This window comes from Anthonomus grandis, chromosome 15 (assembly GCF_022605725.1).
Source record: "Anthonomus grandis grandis chromosome 15, icAntGran1.3, whole genome shotgun sequence".
In the NCBI taxonomy this organism is placed as follows: Eukaryota; Metazoa; Arthropoda; class Insecta; order Coleoptera; family Curculionidae; genus Anthonomus; species Anthonomus grandis.
In genome coordinates this window covers 10,651,555-10,678,360 of record NC_065560.1, presented here as the reverse complement: position 1 = coordinate 10,678,360, position 26,806 = coordinate 10,651,555, and the positions used below count along the sequence as shown (strand labels likewise).

General features: G+C 33.6%; 1 protein-coding gene across 1 annotated transcript in view; it reads right to left on the bottom strand.

Annotated features, from left to right (window-relative positions):
- The window catches only part of LOC126744889 (ATP-binding cassette sub-family C member 4-like), a 53,799-nt gene extending 31,031 nt beyond the window's left edge, over positions 1-22,768 (bottom strand). Inside the window, exons 1-2 of the mRNA XM_050452457.1 lie at positions 22,620-22,768; positions 2,368-2,665 (exon numbers count right to left, since the gene is read on the bottom strand). Of these exons, the coding sequence (XP_050308414.1) occupies positions 2,368-2,444 (77 nt within the window). The 5' untranslated portion in view covers positions 2,445-2,665; positions 22,620-22,768. The remainder of the gene's footprint in view (positions 1-2,367; positions 2,666-22,619) is intronic.
- Positions 22,769-26,806: the final 4,038 nt, after the last annotated feature.

Here is a 26,806-nt window from a genome sequence, read left to right as displayed (position 1 = left end):
CTTGTACAACTTAGCCAAAAAACGGAGGTTTTTAGCTGAAGCTCTGAGGCCTGCTGTGACCCATGGTTTTCTATTTTTCATTTTAAGCCTCTTTTTAGGAAAGCACTAATTGATCTTGTCACATAGTACATGAAATAACAAAGTAAATGGGTCAGGAGCCATTTCAACTGCATTCCAATTAACCAAAGCTGTAGTAGAAGAAAAAGCATTTAAATTTACTCTGCTAAAAATTCTTTCTATATAGTGAGATGAAGGAAATGCAGTGTTGCATGGAATCCTAGCGAGAATGGCTTCATGGTCAGAAATGCCAGATGAGAGTACTCTACATGACACATCATTTAAATTTGTACACAAATAATCAAAAGTAGTTGCAGATGAGGATGTTATGGTGGGTGAAATATATATATGTATATATGAAATATATATATATATATATATGTAAAAATATATGTGTGGCTGAAAGAAGATGCATCTTTAAGTCATAAGATTCCAATATACTTAAAAGGGATGTATGATATGATAGCAAGCTTCAGTGAAGTTAATATTAAAGTCACCAGCCAATATAACTATGAAGTGTAAAGACAATTGGGATAATAGAGAATCATGTTTGTCCAGGAACATACCAATATCTCCTGTGGGTGGTCTATAAACACAAAGAACATATAAATTAAATCGCTTACAAAAACAAAGGGAGACTTATTAATTTTGCAGAAAAAAGCTTCAATTCTTTGTTTCACTAAAATAGCTGTTCCTCCATGTATGGAGTGTTGCCGACAAAAAATTGATATAGGAATATAATCAGATATTAAGAAACATTCGTTAGGCTTTAACCAGTGCTCAGTTAGTAATACAATATCAGGAAAATTGCATGAATCAAGTAAAAAATGAAGCTCGTCCATTTTATTTCTTAGAGACCGTATATTTAAAATAAAACTACTGAAACTTTTCGCATGCTTATTTTCAATGTTATTTATAGAATATGAGTGAGCTTCATCTTCTGTGTATTTATCTATAAAAAAGAAGCCCTATCACAGCCAGTATCTAGAAGTCCATTACTTGGTTTTGTTGTGGACACATTTTTTGATGAAATGCTACTTTTGAAATGTTTTAAAATATGGGTATACAGTAATGATGCCAAATCTCATCCAAAGTTGCTGGCATGATTAGACTCTAAAATTCTATTTAGATTAATATTATTTGCGTAAAATATTCTATAGAGAGCCTTATTGCTATTATAAATTACATTATGGTTTGGATACATGTAAGGGCTTGACATCACTAAACTATTGCTATGTAAATGTATAAAATTTTTTTAAAATATCGAATGATGAGCAAACACCATTTAACATTAAAATCAACATATCATTTTCTGTAATTCCTTAACCATAGATGATGCAGTATAAGTCAGTTCATTGTTTGTACTTCCTGGCTTCAGGAAACATTGGACTTTGTAGTTAGCTTCAAACTTCAGTCGTAATTTCTTTCATAGTATATTATCAATTATTGTATGTTGCAAATATTTTGTTTATAATTAAAAAAAAAAATAATCAGAAAATATAAAAAGTTGGGTTGGTAAAAATCTGATCATTTGTATTAATTTAATTTGACTTTATTTTGTAGAAAACTGATCATATGTTAACAACCAGTATATTTGTTTGAAAAACCTATTTATATAATATAAATATAACAAGTTACCTCTGCCATATAAAGTATGAAATTTTGGTTGTTTAAGGTTTAGGTAAAAAAACATTTATTAAACGCCAATAGCTTTGAAACAGTGACTTAAAGAAATTCACAGGCACTTAAAAATACCGAGTGATTTAATAAATTGAAATCTAAAAAAAAAAATTTGTCCGAAAATGCTCGAATGCCTAGTTTTGGAAAAATATGTGAACTAATATTTTAAAGTATTTTAATATAATTTCTTTGCCAAGTCAATAGAGTCGGATGTTTTAACATTTACCTCTCTGAGTTGTTTAAGAAATTTATACATGTATACTATCAATCACGCAAATCAAATGCAGGATTTACTAAAATGATTACAAATACGTATTTTTGTATCTAAAATAAAAAAATTACGAACCCAATTTTAGGTACTTAAAAGATTACACACGTACGAAATCTCATAGATAAACCCCGATAATTAGATAAGTCAAAATTTATCCTAGCAAAAATGCCCGCCCAATGGAGAAATTGTTTACTAATATTCAACTAGATTAGGAGATTTTTTCATTGAAAGTCAAATAAAGTTTAGCAAACAGACTAAGCTAATCTGAATAAGTCTAAATGCGTCTTTAAAATTACGCTTCCTAAATTTCAAGGCCTAAATTTCAAAAGCCATGTTGTTTATTTAAAAAAAAAACTCACCAAAAAAATATAATTGAAAAAATTGAAGCTCTTTCCCTAGGGTTCTTCTCCCTGGTAATCCTCTCGGCTTGATCCATATTTTTTAATATCACACATTAATGCACTTTTATTGCTTCAAGGATTCACAGTGTGTTTTTTAGATTTGCGCGCTTTCCACTTTCGAGGTGCGGTGTTATCACCTATTTTTTGATAACTATTCAAATGTTCATTACTAACAGGAGTGGCGACCAGTACAAGGAGTTTTTATTCAGCGATAGGGAATTTCCGTGTTGATAACATTAACGTTATCCAGAGTAGTCTGTAACAAAAAAATATAAAGCGTTATTGAATATAGAATATTTAGAATAATATAGGAGACTTTTATAGGCTAAAAAATTTGCACAAGAGTGAGACAGTTACTTTGGTCCCGTTCTGTTTCCTTGTTAAATATATATGTATATAAACTTCTTAAAAAATTAAGTAAAGCAAAATACAGATATTTTGTTTTTAAAATTTGAGAACTGCAAACACCACCTAGATGACCTATAAATGTACCTATTAGTCCAGTAGCAGATTTGCAAGATGCTTTGGAGTATACACATCTTACCAATTTTTAATATTATAGCAATCTTCAATATCAGACTCTAAAAAATACTCGGTTTATTAGAACAGATGAGGTGGAAAATTTAAACCTATATATAGAGAAACATTATATCAGCTTCAACTGTTGTAATCAAAGTATATCAAAGCTGATCTCATACAATAAAGTTGACACACTTTAAAAACTTTGACAAACCCTGTCCTCTCAATATCTGATTATTGCTGATTGAGGATTGCACTAGAGGTCTAATGTGTTAATATAGAATTATGGGCTTGAATGTATCAAAGTTTGAACCTGGGAACTAAAAGAAGTTCTTTTCCAGCTATGTGAGATTTCTGATTTCCAACGACCTGGTAATCCTTTGCTCTTGAAAAGATGCCGCCACACTACAGGATCTCACGATGAGGGTTTTGTGTCTAGTTAATTGGTTGTTCATCTCGAAAAAGCTAAGGATTAACCTAGAAGTCGCAGCTCCTACTTTTTACTAGAGGAGGTAGTTTTTGCACTTCACCCATTATATCACTTAGGATCATGCAGCTGAAATATTGCAGCACAGTGGTTTCTAGGAGTCACATACGAGATGTGTTCAGAAAATAACGGGACTGTTTAAATTTCGCGGGTTTGGAGAGTCCAGAATCCTAAAGTATGATTAAATATTCAGTTGGATCAATTGTTTACTTTGCCAGTGGCAACTGCTATAGTTAGATGTGTTTTTATGTGCTCGGCGATTTTGTTTGTTAAAAAAAATGGATCAAAGAACTTCTATCAAATTTTGCGTAAAAAAGTAAATAAACTATATGAAATGTTAACGAAGGTAAGTGTGCAGTAAGTATAAGAAGAGCTTACGAGCAGTAAAAGCGTTTCCAAGATGGCCGTGAAGACGTGAAGGTTATGAACGATCATAGAATTACAAGTAGAGAAGTTGCTGAAATTTTTTCGAATGCTTTGGATATGAAACGTTTGTTGCAAAATTTGTTCCAAAATTTAAAACAAAATCATCGGCGACTGGAAGTTGCTCAGGAATCACTTAATGAAATCACTACGATGTGGAATTACTAAAACTTATTATGATAGGTGACGAAAGGTGGGTTTATGGATATGAAGTCTAACCTAAAGCCTCTACAAGTGCGGTGGAACGTGAAGGTTATGCTCACTGTGTTCTTCGGTTGTAATGACATAGTACATCATGCATCCTTGCCACAAGCTCAAATGGTAAATAAGGAGTACTACCTATAAATTCAACGCCATTTACGTGAAGCAATCTGAATAAAACGTGCATCTGCTCACACTTCATTCCTTGCTCGTGAATTTTAGGCCAAAAACAATACTGCAACGATGCCCCGTACTTATTTAGCTGACATATACGTCAGATCTAGCTCCGTGTAACTTTTTTCTATTTCCAAAAATAAGGAGAACGTTAAAGAGACGTTGTTTTACAAGCTTAGATGACATTAAAACCGTATAGGTGAAGGCTGTCTCGAAGATTAAGTTTCAGAGGTATTTCAAGGATTAGTAGATGAACTGGCAAAAGTGCATTATATCTAATGCAGACTATTTTAAAGACGACAATATTGGTGTAGACCAATAAATAAATATTTTTTGCAAAAACCAAAATTTCCGTATTTTTCTGAACTTACCTCGTACACGTATGGATTCCAAAATATCCTGGTTTGATCATACAGATACATAATTTAGAAAGCTAGTTTTGAACGCTTAGGCCAATAAGAGAATTTTCAATTCTTACCTTATTCTGTCTTCGAAGATCCAAAAGCAAAAAATGTAAGTGGAACTGCACACAGTTTAACTTCTCGGATTCTGAAGTATCACAGGACCCAACCCATTAATCAGTAATAAGAAGCGAGTTATGGAAAGCTAGATATAAATAGGTCCAAAATGAACGATAGGTTTTGATGAATATAGAGTAAATGCAGGTTTCTATGGAGGGTCTTTAAATACTAGCAGAGTCTATTTACTAAGAGAATATCTCACTATTCAAAATAATCGTTGCATTAAAATGTGGTCAGAATATTTCAAAAATATTATATCTGTTGTCTGCTCTAACATCAGGGCTTTCTGAAAGGATAAGGAGAGCTCTAAGCTAGTACTATATTATCTTATAAAGGTTTATAGAAGAAGTTGTGAAAAAAGAATGTAAGGTACAGGTCTGAGTATCTAGCTAGTGATTAAATCACTTGCCAGATACTCAACTATTCCGCGCTGCTTTTAACAAAGCTCTAATAGCCGGAATGGATAGGCACTATTAGAACAAGAAAAAATTAATAATAATAATAATATTCTTTATTTGTTCCAATAGAAAATAGAGTTTTAGTATTTGCCAGGTAAAACATGGAAGAAAGATATCGAAGTTTTCATTGGTAATACTCAGTTTTCACTAAAGTGTTTTTCCACTCAACTCCTCTATAACTAGCTTAACTTATTATAATAATCATATAAGTCGTTTGATGAAGAGATGTTAGTTTCTTTAAGCTGTTGAGCATTTTTTAAGAATGTCGAATTTCAGACGGTAAATCATATATAATGAATATCATAAAAACGGAAAAAAAAAAAATCTTTCTTATTAATTATGTCAAGAAAAGACTCAATGTCAAAAAAATACTTTGCAGCTATTCTCTAGGTTGTTTTGTACGACCATAGACGATTAAGTTGTATTTTTTTAGTTTCTGTTCTACTCTTTTCACCCTAGCTTCTAATTTTTGATTATCTTCTTTTAGTTGTTGATTTTCTCTCCTACGAATGTCATACAAAATATCTGAATGGATGCCTCGAGTTTCGTCTTTTGCACGATTTTGCTCTGCTATATCATAATGTATATAATCCTGGTTTTTTTACAGTAGCATTGATATAAATATAAATATTTTCATTATTAGAGGAGGTCTTGATCGTGTTTTGAGTTTCCATTGGTTCACTGGTTTTATTTTCTGTGAAAACCTGAAAACGATTACTTGTATCGATTTTTATTCTGTTTTGCATTTTAAATTAAGAATACAATGCTTGTTGTATCTCCGGATTTATAGGTTTTTTGCTTCCCAGAATCTATAGTCTTTCCCGTTTTCGCAATTATTACACCTGTTCACATGAAAACAGCTGCTCACTTGCTACTAACTCAATACAGTACTACATGTAAGTGTATACGAGTATAAAATTGGTCTATCTGAGGACTGAACGGTCAATAATGTTGTGTGGGTGCAGCTGAAAACCTAATCTTGTCTCGAACATTAACTTCTCTCAACCCATCTTCAAGAAAAAAATCCTTCCCCGTACTTCTCGCATCCTCAGCATCGAGATTTTGGCCTCAAAAGTTTTGGCCTATAGCTCGCACAGGGACTCACAGTTATTCTACCATCCATACCGAAAAATAGCCAAAACAAGCAGTACGCAACATGATTAATAGCACCCAAACAGATGAATCGGAAGAGGAGATCATATATTGGCTACCGCGCTTATCGGATTTGACTCCATTGGATTATTTTTTTTGGAGGTATTTGGAATAAACTAGACCTAATTAATAATATAAATAAATGAGTAAATGTGAAAAAGATTGTTTTTTATCGAGATTAACCTGTAACAGAAATGACGGTATAAGAAGGGACGCCTGCTGAGTGTGATCTTGTCTTTAAGATATACTCCTAAATTTGGTAAGGCCTTTGATTTTATATTCTAGATATTTCATAACATATAACAAAAAATTATAGCTTAATCTTTACATCACGACATGTAGGGCAGGCACTACTATTTAGGTTAATTTTTTTTACTTAGGTCAACAAATATATCCCAACAAGCTCGAAAACAATCAGCTTATCGTGAGGCACCGTATCAAATGCCTTGGCTAGATCCACGAACACGCAAAGACATTTTCTATTAAAAAGTCTCTCTTGCTAATAAAAGTCATTAGTTAGTTCTACTTCTTTTTAGACTGAAGCAAGAAGAATATTGCATATTATTATTATAAGCATCTCTTGAGGTACACTACGCTTTAACTGTAAAGTTTAATATTTATTTTTTTAATTTTTTTATCGCCCTGAGGATGGCCTAACATAGGCCGAAACAGACAGCCGTATAAGAATCAAAAACCTGAGTTTTACGTGACCCCAGATTTAACTCAATTAGCAAGAAACATAAAAGATTTTTGGGTCACAAAAAAGTCTCTATTATGGTTTAGATTATTTGTGATTGCTGAAATAAGTTAATGTAACGCATCCATAGTGATCGATATAAACCCATATTGATTTTCTAATAGAATTCAAAGATTTGTTCAAAACATTTGATTAACCTGATTGATTCAGTTCTTACGAGGCCACATGTCCTCCCAGGAGAGTTGGCAACAAGAGATTGCCCTGGTGGAATAACATTTTGGACCGTCGCAAAAAAGACGTAAGAAGGTCGCACCACCGCGCTCTCAAGGGGGACATTCAAGAGAACTGGGATTCATACTTAACAGCTAGAAGGAAATTCAAAAACGAAGTCCGACGATGCAAAAGATACTGCTGGTGCAAGTTCTGTGGAGAGATGGAATCTCTCTCAGACACAGCCCGTCTTCTGAAGCTGCTGGGCTCTGACAGGACCGAAACCGAGATAGGATGCCTGAAGAAAGGTGAACTATGGATCTCAAACAAAGAAGAGACCATCGAGCTTCTCCTTAAAACTCACTTTCCTGGAGAAGGAAACGCTGCACCTTGGGGCGAGGAACCAGATCCGGAGCCGGACTGGAACCTCGCCAAAAACATAGTAACAAACGAAGCCATAGCTTGGGCAGTGGGTGAGTTTAGTCCATATAAGGCTGCGGGACCTGACGGAATCATACCCACGATGTTGCAAGTAGGCCTCGAAACCACATTGCCTTACTTAAAGAGAGTTTTTGAGGCCAGCATTGCAATGGGATATGTTCCACCAACATGGAGGGTGGTAAATGTGGTCTTTATCCCAAAACCGGGCAAGAAAGGCTACCGTCAACCAAAGTCCTTTAGCGGAATAAGCCTGACTCTATTTTTACTAAAGACTATAGAAAGGCTTATAGACAGGTATATAACAGAGGAGATTCTAATAGAATCGCCACTACATAGGAATCAGCATGCCTACATGAAAGGGAAGTCGACAGAAATGGCACTTCACTCTGTAGTGAGCAAAGCTGAAAAAGCAATAGAGAACATGCTCGTCTTGTCAGGTGGGTCAAAACGGCACTGGAAGACCGGAAGATCAGTGCTACACTGGGAGACTGTCGTGTCGAGGCCAGGGTGAAAGGCGGCCCGCAAGGCAGTTGCCTTTCGCCAAACCTTTGGTGCCTGGTGATGGACAGTCTCCTCAGGAATCTAGAACTTGAAGGATTCTATGTACAGGCATATGCGGACGACGGACTAGTGATGGTCACGGGTAAATTCGTGAACACAGTCTGTGAGTGAATGTAAGTTGCGTGCAGGATAGTGGAACAGTGGTGTCGGGAGACAGGAATGTCGGTCAACCCCGAAAAGGCCGAGCTCATTCTCTTTACTAAGAGGCGGAATTTGACAGGCTTTAAACCTCCCATTATGTATCAGACTCGCCTAACTTTGAGGTAGCAGGTGAAATACTTGTGAGTCATTTTAGACAGCAAGCTCACGTTTAAAACTCACGTAGAGCAGGCAGCAAATAAGGCAATGGCCCTAATATGGCAATTACGGCGAACAATAGGTAGAAGATGGGGTCTTAAACCCCATGTTCTCCAGTGGCTTTATACCGCAGTCATACGACCGAGGATCTCGTACGGATCCGTGGTATGGTGGCCAGTCTTATTGAAGGTCACCAACGCCGAAAAGCTGACCAGACTGCAAAGGACCAAGACTGCTTGGGAATTACTGGAGCTATGAGAAAAACACCTGCGGTACTAATAAATATTCTTCTTGGGCTACCGGACCTCCCAGTCTGGATTGAGCGGCGTATAAGAGGATGAGAGATAGCGGAGGGTGGCCCAATGTTCACTTAGGACAAGGCCATATGACGATTGCTCTGAGGATGTGTAAGAACATACCAATTCTTAAATCTAGATGCACCACAGAAAGTGGCAACCTAAGGTTAAAGAAGAAGTTTCAAGTCGAAATCCCGACACGGGAAGAATGGTCTACGAACCAAGTTAAAGAGCCAAATGGTTTCCAGGCCTGGTATACGGATGGATCATGGATGAAAAGCACCAATTCAGCCGAAGCCGGAGTGCACAGGATGGAAACGAACACAGGGGAATCCTTCCCGCTAGGAAAACACACCACAGTTTTCCAAGCGGAGGTATTTGCTATACTCGAAGTAGCGAACAAACGAGAGGCATTGGAAGGTGTCAGGGGGATTTACATCTACTCCGATAGTCAAGCTGCCCTCAAGGCGATTCAGAAGCCCAGGGCCAGTTCAGCGCTAGTCCAGTAATGCAGAGACGCATTGGAAAGGCTTGCAGCACACAAGGAAGTGAGACTGAGGTGGGTCCCAGGACACCAAGGTGTTGAGGGCAATGAGCGGGCCGACGAAGTGGCAAGACAAGGTTCCGTTAACCCCTTCGTATTGTTTTTATGTGAAAAGAAGGCTCGAGATTTTCTACATAAATGTTTTTAATTACTTTCCCAAAACCCCTCTGTATTCGTAGTTTTTTATTTTTAAGGCCATGAATAGTTTTTAATAATCCATTATGTGTCATGTTGATTCATTAATAAATTTATTCGATCGGTTAATTTATATTAACAAAGTATTAATATAAGTAATATGTCTTAATTGATATAGAAATATTTCATTAAAAATATATTCCTAAAATTTTAAAACTAACGTTTTATTTATAATCGTTACGTTATCGTGGGCACAAAAATCAAGTAATCCCTATCGAAAAATGTTCCTGCATGTAATTTATAATGTAAGGAAGATAATAAGTTGGATTTTTAGCGCTTTAAGTCAATTAGCGACTCATATCATTTAGTTGCATAATGTCCAGTATCGTCTATTTGAATTTCTGTATTTGATGTTTTATTAGTTAATGTTAGGTATCGTGGACTAATGTTTCGGGGTCCATTGCACACAGCTTGCATATTATTATTTGATTATAAAATATTAAATGTTTGAGAAACAGTAGAGCAATTCAATTTTAGCAGTTGGTTTTAAACGAGGAATTATTTTGGTTTACGCATAATTTTTTAATATTGTGAAAATATAATATATATCACAGTTACTCATAGGAAATCCCATAAATAAATGGAAAATGTGGAATTAATTTTTACAATCGATTTTACCTGATTGAATTTATTGATAAGAACAATGATTTTACTTAAATGTGTATATAGTAAAAACACCTTTCAATACTATAAATTTAATATTGATAAGTTAATCTATATTTCCATAAATGAATCTATGACAAAATGCTTGATTTAATAATAAAAAAACTGATCCTTCTTGGTGTTGTATCCCTTCTGCTAATAATTTCCGCACGTCTTTTTTGTCATAGAATCAATTAAATTTTGGACATAAGCCATATCTCTATTTTCCCAGTATACTGAAAAATATTTTTCAAGGGCATTATACTTCGTTAATGTATAGAACCGATTTGTTATTTAAATATGTTACGGGACATAAACCAGTCCATATGTTCTTGTATTCGATGGAGAAGCCCTACTAACCATTATGAAACCACCGCCATAAAAAACTCATCGCTTCTACATGTTTGATAGTAGAAGTGATAAGTTTTTTGTGCAGTGTTGAACTTCAAAGAAACGCTTCGAAAAAAACTCGACTAACTGATTTGCTGTACATTGGATTTGTTCTTGTCCAAATGTATTAGCGCCAGCACATTACTATTTAATAAAAGTGATTGAAAAATAATCTTCTCGTTATACTTCTTAAACTTATTGTAGCAAGACCCCATTTCTTCCAGAATAGTTTTAATTTACGCCGATAATTAAAAAAAATTCTTGACCTTGACATTGATTTTTTGGACTCTAATTGTTGACGAATCGCTTCTCTCCCTCGTCTTAACGTCAGATAATAATTTTTCTTAAAGTCAATGAAATAGACCAATTATTAAATTAATTATGAACGCTTGGACAAAATAAACGATTATTTAAATTGCACGATGGGCAATGAAAATTACTAGATTTTACGCGGATTTTATCATTATTTTTTTGAATTTTTTTAAAAACCTATAAGGACGTTTCGGACGCTTTGTGGCCTCTTAAAGAAGTAGTTGATTGCCGAGGATCTGACAAGCCTCGAAAATCTCAAACTCGCATGCGGACTCAATAACCTGGACTGGAGAATGGATCGCAGCATGTAAAAAGTGGTCTACAAGGGTACAAGTTATAATGTGCCCTCGTTCTCGGGAGAAAAGCATTAATTGTTATTTCTACAAGAGTCCCAGTTGCAAACGGGTACTTTTTTTCGCCGATATCGACATCCACCATCTTTGGAATAATTTCGAAACGAAATGAGCAGGCGGCAATGTAACGATATTGGCAACGTCGCGAATACCAGCTGTTCTTTGTCATTCTGGAATCACTCAAGTGTCGCAAGACATATCTGGGCTGGGATTCTAAAATCACGACTCGATCTCGATACGATCACGACTTCGAATTCGATCGCGACCCAGTCGTGACGACAAGGGTGATTCTAAATTTCAATCGTCGGCTAAACTCGTTTTATTCGATTTGGTTTAGGTTTCTTGGGATATATTTGTTATTTTCCCTAATATTTGACAGATGGAAGCGTCAATTGTCTTTTCTATTGATAAACACAAGAGTTTTCATTTATTTTGTTAATTTTTTTCGCCTTCGTGTTTTTTTTATTTAAATATATGCCTATATCATTTCTTTAAAATAAAAAATTGTCGTTTAAAACCATCACTATCCATTGGAAAATCATTCGAATTGAATTCATGGAAAATCACAAAAACTTGTTGTGTTCATCCACTTTTGGTATGTTTAAACGTTTTAATATGGAACGTTTCAACATGTGTGCAATCAATAGGACCTAGAACACCAGGGAAATTGGATCTCTCTATAAATGTTAATTTAATAATTTCTCTAATCTCTTATATTTGAAAAATTAATGAATTTGTCAGCAAGGTGATTGTCAATAATTTCAGTAATTTTATGGATGGATCCAATGACTTGTAGTAGTTTCGCTAATTTCAAATTTAAAATCTTGTCCAATGCTTCTTTGGTAACAATATGTGGCATAAAATCTTGATGTACTAAAACTGCCCACTCAATGGTAACTCTATTTCCTCTGCCTTTATTATTAAAGAAGGTTGTGGAAAATAGGGTCGAATTAAATCTATTAGTTGTTGTGTTTAAGAAAGCTTCTTGATATACTAATGAAAACCTGGTATTATAGATAATATATATAATAACTAAAAATGCCTGGTATGACTATTGGTAAACAATAAATGAAACAAATACGTTTAAAAAAGGATGCTGTTACATTATGCACGTATTAAAAAAGGAAGAAGCTATATCTTCTGGTGTACACGATATACCAAAGCGTGTCGTCACCAAATCGTTAAAAAATAGGCAATCCGCACGACTGAAAATTTTATTTAGAATCAGTCATATCGAGTAATCGTGTCGAATCGTGATTTTAGAATCCCAGCCCTGGAGACGCGTGGAAGGTTAGCGAATCTAGAACGAAAGTGGTCTACTATAAGTAGCCGTGTCACCGCTGGGAGGCCAGTTGACAGTTTAGTTGAACTTCAAGTCAGAACATTAGCGCGCCTTTTAAATCGGACATAAATAATATTATTATAAGTGGCTTCTACTTCATTATATAATTAGACCAACAATCCTCCAAAAGAATATTGTTTTTAATTTTTATCTACTAAATAAATTTGCGAAATGTCTGGAAGGTGTAAAAAACTACTCCCAAAACCTTGAAAATGCAAGAAGGTATACTTAATTCCGGAAAGACATATAAATAATTAATTTAAAAACTCTTCATATACATAGAATTAATTTGAAAGTTAGTCTAAAATTCTGGAAAATCTTAGAACTAATTTTAAATCCATGAATTATGTAACAAATTACTTTAGAATGTCTCGAAGATAAAAGAACGGCAAATAGATTCTACATAACAGCGTCTCCAGAATCCCTACTCAACGGTGGAAAAGTACTCAAGACAGATTCAGTCCTCTGTATAGGGATTATTACAGCCTCTTACTAACACTACATATTCAAAATTACAAAAAGATTACCATTTTCTTGCTAAGGGATGAGGTTCGTTACGTTTCCAGATTGTACTATATGAAAATAGGCTGCTGATTATTGGTAGATGTTATCAAGATTATTTGTGTTGTAGTTAGTCAAAAAGATTGCTTAGTTATCTAGAGAAACAGTAGCACAATGGTCTTATTGGAATAAATAGTAATATTAGTATTATAGAAGAGGATTACTTGGTTCTGCTGAGTGCAAACGCTCTAGCATAATACAAGCATTCTCGACGTCGCAAAAGTTGTAAGTTCTACCAAGAACATACATGGTACGTTTATTCGTCTTTAGGTATTACGGAACTCTAAAATTACTAAGAACCAGCTAACAGATGTACTGGTCTTATAAAAGCAAAAGAGCCTACAGGATTAAGATGAGCGGTTAAGGATATTTGAATTGGTAAAACCGTAAAAAAACATGGTAGAGTCTGCATTTTTGTTCACACATAGCTTTTATTATTTTTGCTTTCATAAACTTTGTTTTGATTGCTTGATCTTGGCATGCTATTATCAGTGCTTCTGTTTCTTTTGCAACATGTATATGTAGGGGTTTGGATTTTTATTTCTCAATTCAATCATCATTCATTGATTTAGATACTGCTTAATTTGCTTTGTTTCAGACTTGTTTGGGTTAAATTCTTCTGTTTCTTTATATTCACTGCTATGGTCATGATCGCTATTGATATTAAGCCCTTTCTTACAATTTTGTGGACTATATACTGATTAATCCTCGACCTTCTTTTCTGGTTATTTATATTACATCAATGTCGGCATGTTGATGAAGATTGTCCTTGTGTGCATATCTACTCTTCTTACTTGTGCTTCTTGGGTCAATTATCATTATTAATACTTGAATAGAGATAAATAGACATGAATTTAAAATGTTTGCAAGGCTATATAAACTGCTAGCAAAAAAGGTATAATCAAATTAGTTCTAAAAATATGTACCATAATGGAAAATGGGCAGTTTGCAGGCAGTTGAGAATTAAAATTTACTTTTTGGCGAGAAATATTTTTACCGTTTTCTTTCAAGGCAATTTAATAAGTTAAGTTTAAATAGCTAGTTACAATGTTAAGAAATGCTATAATTTATGCTTGAAGAGGCAACAATAATTGTCGAGGCATTATTTTGTATTTCTAATATATTTCATTTTTACTAATACGTATAAACAAAACCAGGAATTTTATTTAGACAGTATAACTAATAAGAAAAAGAATATTTCAAAAATACTCACTTTTAACTAAAATATAGCAACATATTATGATATAGCATCACAGTCACAATATCACTACAAAAATGTTATAATTTATAAAAAACCGCTAATCAAATTATTAATTTGTTTTTACTTGTATGTATTATCTTACTAACATAATGGATAACGGCAAGAGCATCAAATGGTCTAACGATATTTTAAACTACAACTTGTAATTTAGATGTATGGTACCCCGAGACCCTAGTACTGCTCCCGACCGTATAATAATTTATGAGGTCGTACAGGTCCGGAATTTATTTTATGAAGCCACCCTGCTGTTTTTACTTTCTTCGTGATGATTATATCCGTAATATCTATATAACAGATATCTGTTATATAGATATTACGGATAATAGGTTGTTCAGAATAGAGCAAATGAGAAGTGACTTATCAAAGCTCATTATGTCATCTAAATCCAGTTTCTCAATAATGAGCAAAAATGACTTACAGCTAAACCAAAATGGTTTAGAGTAAAATAATGTGTAAAATCGAGCGTTATACATCCCCAGATATAAAAAATTACGTTATTTAAACTAAAAATAGCAGAGTTTTTAAAAAAAGTAATAAAATTCTAGGACAAAATGCGCTTTGATTCATCATATAGGACAAAATGCGTTTTGATAAGTCACTCCTCTAAATATGGAATTTGAAATAATACCTAGTTTTTTGTTTTTTAGTTAGAATTTATTATTTTACGTTTTTTCATTAGTATTTTAACAACAAATAAAAATATAAAACCTATTTAGCGATTTTTACTAAAATTCAAAGCAGGACAAAGATTTATTTATTAAAAAAACAAAAGGTTTTATTTTTACATTTTAAATATGCTTTAGTTCCTTTTCTTCCTCAAGACAAAGACACTTTTCTTCCGGATCGTCAGCGTCGTCTATCACCTCCAAATTTTCTTGAAACACCTTATTGTAAAAACGGGAGGTAGATAGTGGAATAATTTCTTCCCAATTTTATCCAAATCTATTTTCTTAAAGCATACGTATATCATTCTTCTTTTCCGGTTTTATATTATTAGTCAGGGGTCGAACGGAACGCACTTTCAAGTCTTTATTGAAGCTATAACCGCTCTTGCAAATTGATAAAAACTGTTTTGGGACGTCGTCGTACCGATATGTTGGCTCAAGTTTAATTTTAATTTCTATCCCTTTATTAGTTCTTAATTTTTGGAAAAAGATCCTTTTCATTTCACCTATTCTTTTAACTTTTTTAAGAATTTTCATTAAATCTATATAATCTTTTATATGCCAATCGGTTCCTAAAATTTTGATATCTGCAATCTCTTTATAAGCTCTGTGGTATCCACCAGGGTCAAGAATTTTTTCAATTCTTCGGATTTTCTTTTCAACTTGGCCAAAGACTCGATTCGGTGGTAAGTATGAGTAGCTGCGAACTGGAAAGAAACAAGTTATATTTTCTACGTATTGCAGAGACTTTTTAAGCAACCAATAGGCAAGAGCGTGTATGACATGTTGGTTCTTATTTTGACCACCACACCCATTTGGAAAGAGCCGAATGGTGTTAATGGTATCATCCAACTGAATATTCTGCAAGAAGTTGGTTAAGGCTGAGCTTATTTCCTCAGATCTCCGACCAGCCTGTGTTTCGTCCCATATATAGAACTGCGGATGTTTCATTTCGACATCTGTTATGCAAAAATAATCAAAAGATACCTGGCGTGCATAAAAACACTCTCCAATAGTAAGTTTGGGTAAAGACTGGACTTGCTGTAAGTCAAACACATACGTGACACTGCCGTATGGTTTAGCCTTCATCAGTTCATGAAAAGCCTTAGCCCTTGCCTTGTGAATAGCCAAACAGGTAATTAAATGTTGCTTTTCTTGCTCGTCTGCACGGGATTGTATCACAGATCTAGTTCTTAAACAGTAGCTACAAATATCATAAGCCGGTGAACCGAAACCCAAGTTAAATTTTGTTGAGAAGATTTTTGACAAAAATGTATTTTTAACCCCAAGGTGTTCCTCCACGCTGTACATTTTAAATAACTTATTAACACTAAGGGTAGAAAGCAGATAAAGTCTCTTACTTTTATTCCTAGCATAATGGCTTTCACATGCTTTTAACTTCGAAATAAATTCCTTCACTTTTAATGACTTTTCAGAAAACCTAATACTTTTGCGATCTCCCCCTCTCTTGTTTATCACACCTGTTCCAGTTCTTATACCTTCTGCAATCGTGTTTAATCTTCTTTGACCAATATTAAAAAATTTTTGGAAAATCTTTGAACAAACAGTTTTTCATTTTCTGCAGAAAATAAAAAGTACTTTACCGCAATAGTGTGACGCTGTTTTTTTCTTACTGGACCTCGAGGACGACTACGCAGAGGTATTTTCACATCCATCAAAAATGATCTTGCTCTCTTTTATCTGGTTTAAAAAATACAGTCCTTTTTGCTCTGGCCAGAACATTTCGCGGAATCCCCAGACACCCAAATCGGCCCTCGCTGTGTTGGCAAGGAGAATGAAAATTTTGTAGTAGTGGATCTTTGTCTATATATCTGCAAAGAAAAAATTAAAAAAATTGGTTAAAAAAGTTCTAATGAAATGATAGGTCTATAATATAACCACTGTTTGTACACATCAGTAACATCCTTTTTTGTAATCCTATTAGCATAGAATATTGTAAAAACTTACTTTAATACACCATCACATACTTGTACATACAGATACACACTATACACATTCTTACTTACCTATTTTCATATTCTTGTTCTCTTTTATGTTTTCGTTTTAACCTTTTGCGTGAACTCTCACTATGCTCACCTACCGACACACCTTGATCAAGATTCATGTTTTATTTTGGTAATAAACAACAAAAAGTGCATTTACTATACCTAAATTTAAACACAAAAAAAGCAGCAGCACGTGTAACAAAAAAAAACAACAACAACGTAACTAGATTGACAATAATAATGCCGGCTGGTGTAATAATGCCGGCTGGTGGCGCTGCCAAGCAGTAAATGGACATAATGCGAAATGAAGCGGTTAAAAGTCAGGACATAATGCGGTTTGATGCGTATGACAGATTTTGCCTTTAAATTACTATGGGACAAAATTGGATTTGCTACATTCTCTATATGGGTATGCCTGCATCGGGCCTTTATGAGTTCAGAACCACTTCAAACTCATTTTTGTCCTAGATTGGACAAAATGCGTTTTGATAAGTCACTCCTCAAATAAAGAAGCGGAAAAATAACATTTTGTCTTATGTAGGTAAGTTCGTAGTATTTAGTTATTGCATAAGTATGATAATTATTAGTATTTATTTTAAATAAATTAATATATAATATTCAATTAAATTAATATATAATCTGTATATAACAGATACAGAAAGTAAACGACGTGATCGACTCATTAAGTCTCGGATGGAATATTTAAACATTACTGGAATTTTAGTGGATAGTGCAGTCAAGGAACATATCCAGGATACGTCGATGCCGTTATATAGCTGGGAATTTATAGGTAACAAAGCTCTAACCACATCTTTGCGAACACTTTTTAATGGGTAAGTCAGACATTTTTTTATTAAGAGAGTAAATCCAATAAACCGCTTGTACTAAACTAAATTAGAAACAAGTAATTTTGTGTCGTAAGAGTAAAAAAGTTGGTTTTATCTACTAGAAATATAAATCTTTGGTCAAATAAGTTACAGTCCTGGCCTGAAAACTGGCCGTAAAATTAATCTTTCTTCCTGTCCTCAAGTAACCGAACAATAGAATTTTATGGGGTAGATAATAATGAAGTTGAATAATGTTTTGACTTTTCTGATTTTGAATGGACTCAAAATTCACTAAAATCATTAAATTAATCTATATCAAATATAAGGTCTAAACTAGGTACCTAATTTATTAGTTTGAGGAAAAATCTACAAAATTCAAATATTTACGGATTATTAGCAATCCTTCAAAAAATGTAAATACAGAGTAACCATTTGGAAACGAAACAAAACCAATTTTGCCCATCCATATTATTTTCAAAAAAACGCTTGGAAATGTCAATTTTTGAGTGGAGAGCGAACTCATTTCTAAAATCTTAAATCTTAAAATGAAAGAGTAAAGAGTAGTCGACTGGCGCCTTATTTTGAAGGTATTTTTACCTAGATTATAACCCTCGGGTTTTATTAAATTGCTACTATCTACGTAAAACATATAGTGGCTCACAAAAAATATAAAACCGGTAAGAAAAAATGGGGCTCCAATTTAGATAAATTGCAGCAATGCGCAAATTATTTCTTAATAAAAGTAAATTACGTCTTATAGATACCCTTAGCAGATATCCTTTCCTGATCGCTGGTTAATTAATTAACTGGCTACCTTTTCAAAATGAAACTAAGCAGTAGTCATTATGTAGGGCATTCAACTATGAAAACGAGACAACTTTACAAGGTAGTTGACGAGCTAAGGGAGAAGTATTACTTTCACCACAAAGGAGCACAGATACAGAAAATTGGTTTAAAATATTTTTATTAAGAAAACTTTGTAACAGTTAGAGTTGTTGTTGCAACAACTCTTTGCAACAACAACTCTACTCTGTCAGTCAATTTCGTTGTAGAATCGTCATAAAAATGTCTTAACCGTGATAGCAGTATACTCAATTGGTAAAAGGGGGTAAATAATTTCACTTTTTTTGCAAACAATGTATGGGTTTATAGAACTATCTAACTCCTTAGTAATCAATTCAAAAAACAAGTCTACCGAAAAAATATTTTGGAGTTGGTTTTAGAACTTCGTGGCCAGTAGCGCATAAAAGACGTCAAATAGAGAATGCTTGGCAATACTATATGATATTAAGCGGATATTGACAAAACAAAAGTTTCATCCATAGACAATAGTTCAAGAACTAGATCTATTTTCTAGTTTTTTTTCCAAAATTAATTCAAATCTTAAAAATCTTTCAAGTGCATACGCAACAACCGAAAAAATTTAATGTTTGGGCTGACATTTATTTGGTACCCATCTAATCAACTCCTTCTTTTTCTTTAAGACAAACTCCGGAAGATCTGCGACAGCGAATAATTGATGAATGTCATTAAATCTCCCCTAGACGATTTAAAATGCCTGAGAGCATTTTGATCTACTTATTTATTGCATGTAGGCTTAAGGTCAGTATTTCCAGCATTTACTCGACGAACTGGTAAATATTTAAGGAAAATTAAAATAAAAGATCATTGCTATGAATACGGTAGCGATGTAAAACTCAGAAGTCATAAAAATCTATATAAAAGTACCTTAAGGTATCACTGGACCCTTCTTTATCCGAGCGTTTTTCGTAAATGACCTGGGTGCCCAAAATTGTTTCGTTAACTAATGACCTTTCTTTTTACAATGATTTCTTTATTTATAATTTATAGAACAAACACCTTTAATTTTTGTTGGAAAATATATGGAGTTAAATTATATAACACAATACAGTTAATTTAAATTTTCATGGGATGTGCTTCGATCATTTTCATCTGAACATTTCAGGATGAAAGGATTCTTTATTTTTAGAATATCAGTTTTCGGACATTTTATATAAATATGGTTTTCTAATACAAAATACCATTTGATCCAGCATTTATTTGAAAAAAAATTACTTGTATTGCTTAAGATTTCTAATATTTTTTTTATGACGCCTAGCATGAATATCTCGCAAGATGCAAATAGATTGTTGTGGTACTATAAAAATTATTATTGTTTTTAACTGAGGTTAACCTCACCAAAGTACTAAAATAGTGATTAAAATCAATAAAATGGTTGTAACAAAATCTGTATAATTCAACAAGTCATATACAGTGGCGGACAAAAGTATTGAATTTTTTTTTAAATTATTACAGTCCAGCCAATAAAGGTACAAATATTTTATGATACATTAAATACTTTTGTAGGTGCATATTTTTTTACAGATAAATAGTTGTTGTGTGCATTAATTTATTACCATGTTTATTGTTTTTTGGGATGAACAAAAGAATTTTTCTATGTATATATTTAGTTTATTGTTGTTTGATGGCTAATGCACATTGTAGCTAATAGCAGCCAAAAGAATCTAAATTATAGGAAAAAACAAATATTTTTCAGAAGAGCTGAAAAAAAAGTTTTATGCTAAAAAATAATGGGCTCAAGCAAAAAATAATTGCAAGAAATTTGAGAATTAGTGAGGGTTCAGTATCATAAATGTCAAGGAATAATTGGTTAGTAGGCAATGTGAAAACGCTCCCAAAAATAGATCGCCCCAAAAAAAACAGAACAATCAGAAGATTGTCTGTTGCGACTCCAAGAAAATGTCCACGTGAGATTAACGAAGAAGTAAGGGAAATGTTCAGTGTTAATGTGAGTAATAGACTGTACGAACTGATTGACTGTAAGAAGACCAGTGGGCAAAAGATTCGATTCGATGTTAAATATCAAATATCAACAGTAAAACATGGTGGTGGGAACATTATGATGTCGGGATTCTTTTCGCGATCTGGCACTGGTCCTATAGTGAAAATGGACGAATAAGTAGATCGTTTTGTCTACAAGGATGTCCTTAAAAATGTAATGATACCCTATGAGGAGGAAGAAATGCCCTTACGCTGGACATTTCAACAATACAATGACCCAAAACACTCCATCTCAGCCCTATTGAGAACCTTTGGGACCATTTAAAAAGGGAAATTCGAAAAAAAAATATAGCAAATAAGCATGAACTTTGAGAAACTGTACAGGAAGAATGGAAGAAGATTTCACTGGAAATTTTCCAAAACCTCATCGAGTCTCTACCTAGTCGATATCAAGCAGTATTGACTGCCAAGGAATATGCTATAAAATATTGGAAAAAATATATTTTTTATATAAAATATATAAATATTTATATACAATGGAGGACAAAAGTTTCGTTGATCATGTTATAAACTTCTAGGGCAGATAGAAAACGTCAAAAGAAAAACAAAAGTTCATATAAACATGGGTCCGGAAAAGCTTCCTCAGGGAGCTAGAGCTCTTTGAAAATAACCTTTAAAAACTAGTTTTTTTTTAATAGCTCCGGAACTACTTTAGCTACCGCAACCAATTTTGGGAGATAAATTATTGTTAGTACGTTTATTCTTTTGAACCTACTAAATAAAAAAAATATTTACCAGGGGCTTCAGAATCAGGAGAGTAGTTGGTAAATTTAGGCCTATTTCTTTAAGACTTTAATTTCTGCCCGCTTGGGCATTAGACTATGATGTTCCTATGCTTTTAAAATATTTCTTTAAAAACTAGTTTTTTTTAATAGCTCCGGAACTACTTTAGCTACCGCAACCAATTTTGGGAGATAAATTATTGTTAGTACGTTTATTCTTTTGAACCTCCTAAATAAAAAAAATATTTACCAGGGGCTTCAGAATCAGGAGAGTATTTGGTAAATTTAGGCCCATTTCTTTAAGACTTTAATTTCTGCCCGCTTGGGCATTAGTTTATGATGTTTCTATGGTTTTTACATAAAAAAGGTGCTTTTATGTGCAGTTTTTAAAGGTTATTTTCAAAGAGCTCTAGCTCCCTGAGGAAGCTTTTCCGGACCCATGTTTATATAAACTTTTGTTTTTCTTTTGACGTTTTCTATCTGCCCTAGAAGTTTGTAACATGATCAACGAAACACCCTGTATATATAAATCTTTTGAGGTATATTATGCTACCTTTGTAAAGCAATTTTGTATTCTTATAATAAAGTTCCAAAACATGGCTTTGTTTGATAGCAGCATAAAAACTTGACACATGTGTATGCTGCTATCCAACAAAGCCATGTTTTGGAATTTTGTTATAATAATACAAAATTGCTTTTCAAAGGTAGCATAATTTGCTTCCAAAAGTTTAAATTTTAGTATAAAGTTCTAATTTTCTAAATAAACCCTTTTTTTAATAAAACCTAAACTAATTTTTGACTTATCTTTTCAATACATACTTGGTGTAATATAATTGTGAAGCCCAATACTATTATAATTTTTTTACTATATAAAATATATTTGTTTTACAAACGTTATACAGTAAATGAATTAATTTCCGTCTGATTTTTTTCAAATAGAACACTATAGTTCTTTCTAATTAGACTTATAATAAGCATTTATTTAAAAAATTCGGGTACATTGTCAAAGTTCTAAATTTAAAAAACTGCCAATCTTAAACAGTGCATATTTACAATCAAAAATAAACTGTTATTATAAAATAAACCATTACCAAATGTACACAATTTTGACCTTCCGTCGCGAATAAAATCTCGAAACACCAAAAAAAACCTGTACACTTTAACAGATAACCAAAACAAACCATTAATCTCAGAACTAACAAACAAATTAAACTGTGGCTAGTGCGTACATAATAATAAATCTTACAAGTGCAATCTTCGACTGGCGTCCACTTTCTTAATTTTAAAAGTAATTAGTATAAAATTAACGAGTGAGTACCCGAACACGTTTCCTTTTAAAGCTGCACCGCACATTCTTTTAACGTGTTAAGGCTACCAAAACATATGTATATGGAGGTCGAAGGGTTTTGTTGCATTCTCAATAGGCTTTTTACAATGTCATAAATCACGACAGATGCATGTTAAAAAATGCATCATAATAACAATAACACATTAATTTAAATATAGTTTTTTTGCTAGTCATTAAATCTTTATATTGTGAATGTTGTGTTGAACGTCCGGTCTGATGATGCACGAAATGGCCTAATATGTCACCATAAGTACCGCATTAAGGACAATAACTGACCTTGTAGATTTAGAGTTTTTATTTCTTATTTTGACTTGGTTATTTGAATTACAAAATTCTTTTTATAAGTTATTCTTAAATGAAATCCTTAATGTAACATTAAAGCGGATTAGGTCACACTTAACTGGAAGGCAAGAAAAAGTAGCTATTGGAAGGTGCCATGATAGGATCAATTCAGATATTTTAAATATTAGGGTAGGGCAGGGCACACGCACCATATGACAAAAGCCTAACACTTTTTAAGGAATCCGAGTGAACACGAAGCTACGTAGACCGGCCGTATTTGTTTATCTCATGAATTTAGTATTTAGTTGATCGCCAGCAGTTAAAGTGGAGGTATCGTCAATTTTCTATTTTTGCACGCGAAAGTAAAAAATCGATATTGAATGTGTTTTAAGTTTTTGGTCCTACTTCAGTATTTTAAAGTTGTGAACTTCAAAGTAAGTACAATATTTGTTCATAACCCTGTTATTTTAATAATATTTAGTTAAAAAATAACAGTTCTAAATACATTTTTTATTATGTGTTGAATTGTTCCAAAAACGTGTGTGGGGTTAGTTGAGCCAAAATTAACAGGGCAAGTTGAGACATGGCTCAACTAACCCTCTTTCATGTATTTGTTTTATTTTATGTATAAAATAATATTTATGCTATATTCCTGTTTTATTTTCAGAGGCGTACTTACAAGAGGATGACCGTACGTGGAGAGGCGACAAAAGAGCAGCTATTTAATGCAGCCAAAGGAGTTGAAAATGAGGGAAAAGTATTAGAATCGCAGCAACTGAACTTGGAATTGATCGAACGACACTGGGCCGATATATAAAAAGATTAAAGAGTGGAGATGGACCAGACGAAGTAATAATGGGATATGTTGCATCTCGTCAAGTTTTTTTTTACTTAAAGGTTACTTACTCAAATTCATTTCCATTCAGCATCCATTTTTTATGGTCTATCGCCAATTGATGTTAGACGCATAGCCTTCGAATGTGCAACAAAATATAACTTAAACGTTCCTGAACCTTGGAAGATAAATAAAATGGCAGGAAAGGACTGGTTGACGGCTTATTTAAAGAGAAAACCTCAGCTCTCAATAAGAAAACCAGAACCGACAAGCTTAGGTAGAGCAACCTCGTTCAATAAGCATAATGTTAATATGTTTTTCGAAAAACTTGCCAACGTTATGGACAAATATAAATTTTCGCCATCAAGAATTTGGAACACAGACAAAACGGGCATGTCTACAGTAACAAAACCTTCAAAAATAGTAGCAGCGAAGGGAAAAAGAAACATAGGTGCTGTTACTTCAGGAGAGCGTGGAACTAATGTAACCCTAATTACCGCCGTATCAGCAATAGGGAATACAATACCACCCATGTTTGTCTTTCCCAGAAATATGTAAACCCTATTTTATTTCAAGCAGTCCTCCAGAATGCATCGTTTTAGGAAATGCAAGTGGTTGGGTGACTGATTTAGAATTTTATGATTTTATGAAGCATTTTGTTAAACATACAAGCCCTACTAAAGTCTCCTGTTTTACTTTTACTGGACAATTATTCATCACATTTATCAAATGAGACCGTAGAATATGCAAAGAACAACGAAGTGGTAATGCTTTCATTCCCACCACACTGCACTCACAAACTTCAGCCACTGGACGTGTCAGTCTTTGGACCTTTCAAGAAGTATTTGGCTTCTGCCCAGGATACATGGCTTCGTAACAACCCCGGACAGACAATTAGCATATACAAAATACCAAAAATTGTTGCCACAGCTTTGCCATTAGGAGCTACAAGTTCCAATATAATAAATGGATTTTCAAAAACGGGTATATACCCTTATAATCGTGATATATTTTCTGATACAGATTTCGCGCCATCATATGTGACTGATCGTCCAGTTCCCGAATCTATATCTCAGCCGCCGTCGACAGAAAATAACAGCATTTCTGCCAGCACTTCATAAACCATAGCTCCAGAAACACCTGATGACAACGCCGTACCATTTACATCTACTGGAGATTTTTCACCTGAAAGCTTGCGGCCTAAGGCAGGACCAAGAAAAACACAAAACCAGAGAAAGAAGAGAGCTTGCGCGATTTTGACAGATACGCCAGAAAAAGAAGCACCTGCTGAAGAACAAAGCAAAAGGAAAATTAAAAGTTCTGGTAAAGTAGACAAAAAGAAGAAAGAAGCTGCTAAAAAAGCTATTTTAACAGATGTGTCCTACTCAGGTAATACACTATTGAAAACTAAAGAACGACGGTCCAATATTACTTCTTCACATTCAGACGATGGAAAGACTCTAGGAGCCGTTGCTCGAGAAAAAGAGAACATGTTTTCCAAGAACATAAAACAGCATAAAATAAATAAGAAATCTTTTTCCCCATTGCGATCATCTGAGTCTGAAGATATGAATGTTTATGTCTGATGTGCCTAACAGCATTTACAGATAGTGATCCGGGTAAAGAATGGATGCAGTGTTCCAATTGCAAAAAATGGGCTCATTTAAGGTATACTTCGGGTACTGGTATATATTATATGTGTATAAACTGCGACAGCGATTAGTTTTTAATTTCCAAAATGTTTAATTTAGTTTTGGTAATAATTTTTTTGAGTATTTCTAAAATTAGATTTTTATTTTTCATCAGAAAACTGACTTAACCAGCTATCATTATGCTAGTTTAGTTTGTGTGGTTCAACTGGCCCCATGTGTCGGTTCAAGTTGCCCCACATGTGGGGTAAGTTGAGTCAACTGTACCCAGCCATATTGCAGTCATTTTTACCTAAATAAAACAATATTTCGTCAAACTTATTAATTGCTTTTTAAAAACAAATATATATATATATCAATAATCCCTAGAATGTTTAATTATTTATATTAAATAATAACACCCTTCATTTTTCCAAATCCGGCTCAACTAGCCCCACCCTACCCAACCTTAAGTTTACCACAGGACAGTGTTATTGAGCCATTTTTTTCTATGATTCACATAAACGACCTCAAAGATTTATACGAGGATACTAACTTTGAAATCATTAACTATGCAGATGAGTAGTTTCCTTGTAACATGCCAGGACCACAATTACCAATCTAATAGGTCAAAGGGTTTTGAGAACGCGGAGGCAACATTCGCTTCAAGGTGGTCCAAGCATTAACAAATGTCTCATTAAAATGATAAGCATTTATTTGACTTGGTGTCATAAAATAACCATATCTGCATATACAGTAGTTAAATCCTTTTTTGATCAAGAAACGAATTGTTGAGTTGAATTATTAAACAAGCAAACACAATAAGTGACAAGAATCTTAGCAAAAGGGGTAAATAATTTCATTTTGATAATAATTATCCATAGGGTAAACTATACTAGTCTTACGCTTAGCAAAAAATAAAAATATTCTCCGGTTTATATAAAAAAACTCCTGATCATTTAGCACTCCTCTATATTTTTTATAGACAAGCACTATTGCTCTCATGAATAAAAACAATAATGAGTTGTATTTTTTACTTAAAAAATAAAAGACATCAAGACAGAGGAAATCGCGAGTACCAGCTTCTTACTCATATTGCAGAGCTTGTTTCATAGGGTATCGCCAGAAGGGTATCCCACTTAGCGATTGGAATTTTCAATTTTCTTTGCATCTCTCCTTAGTGCA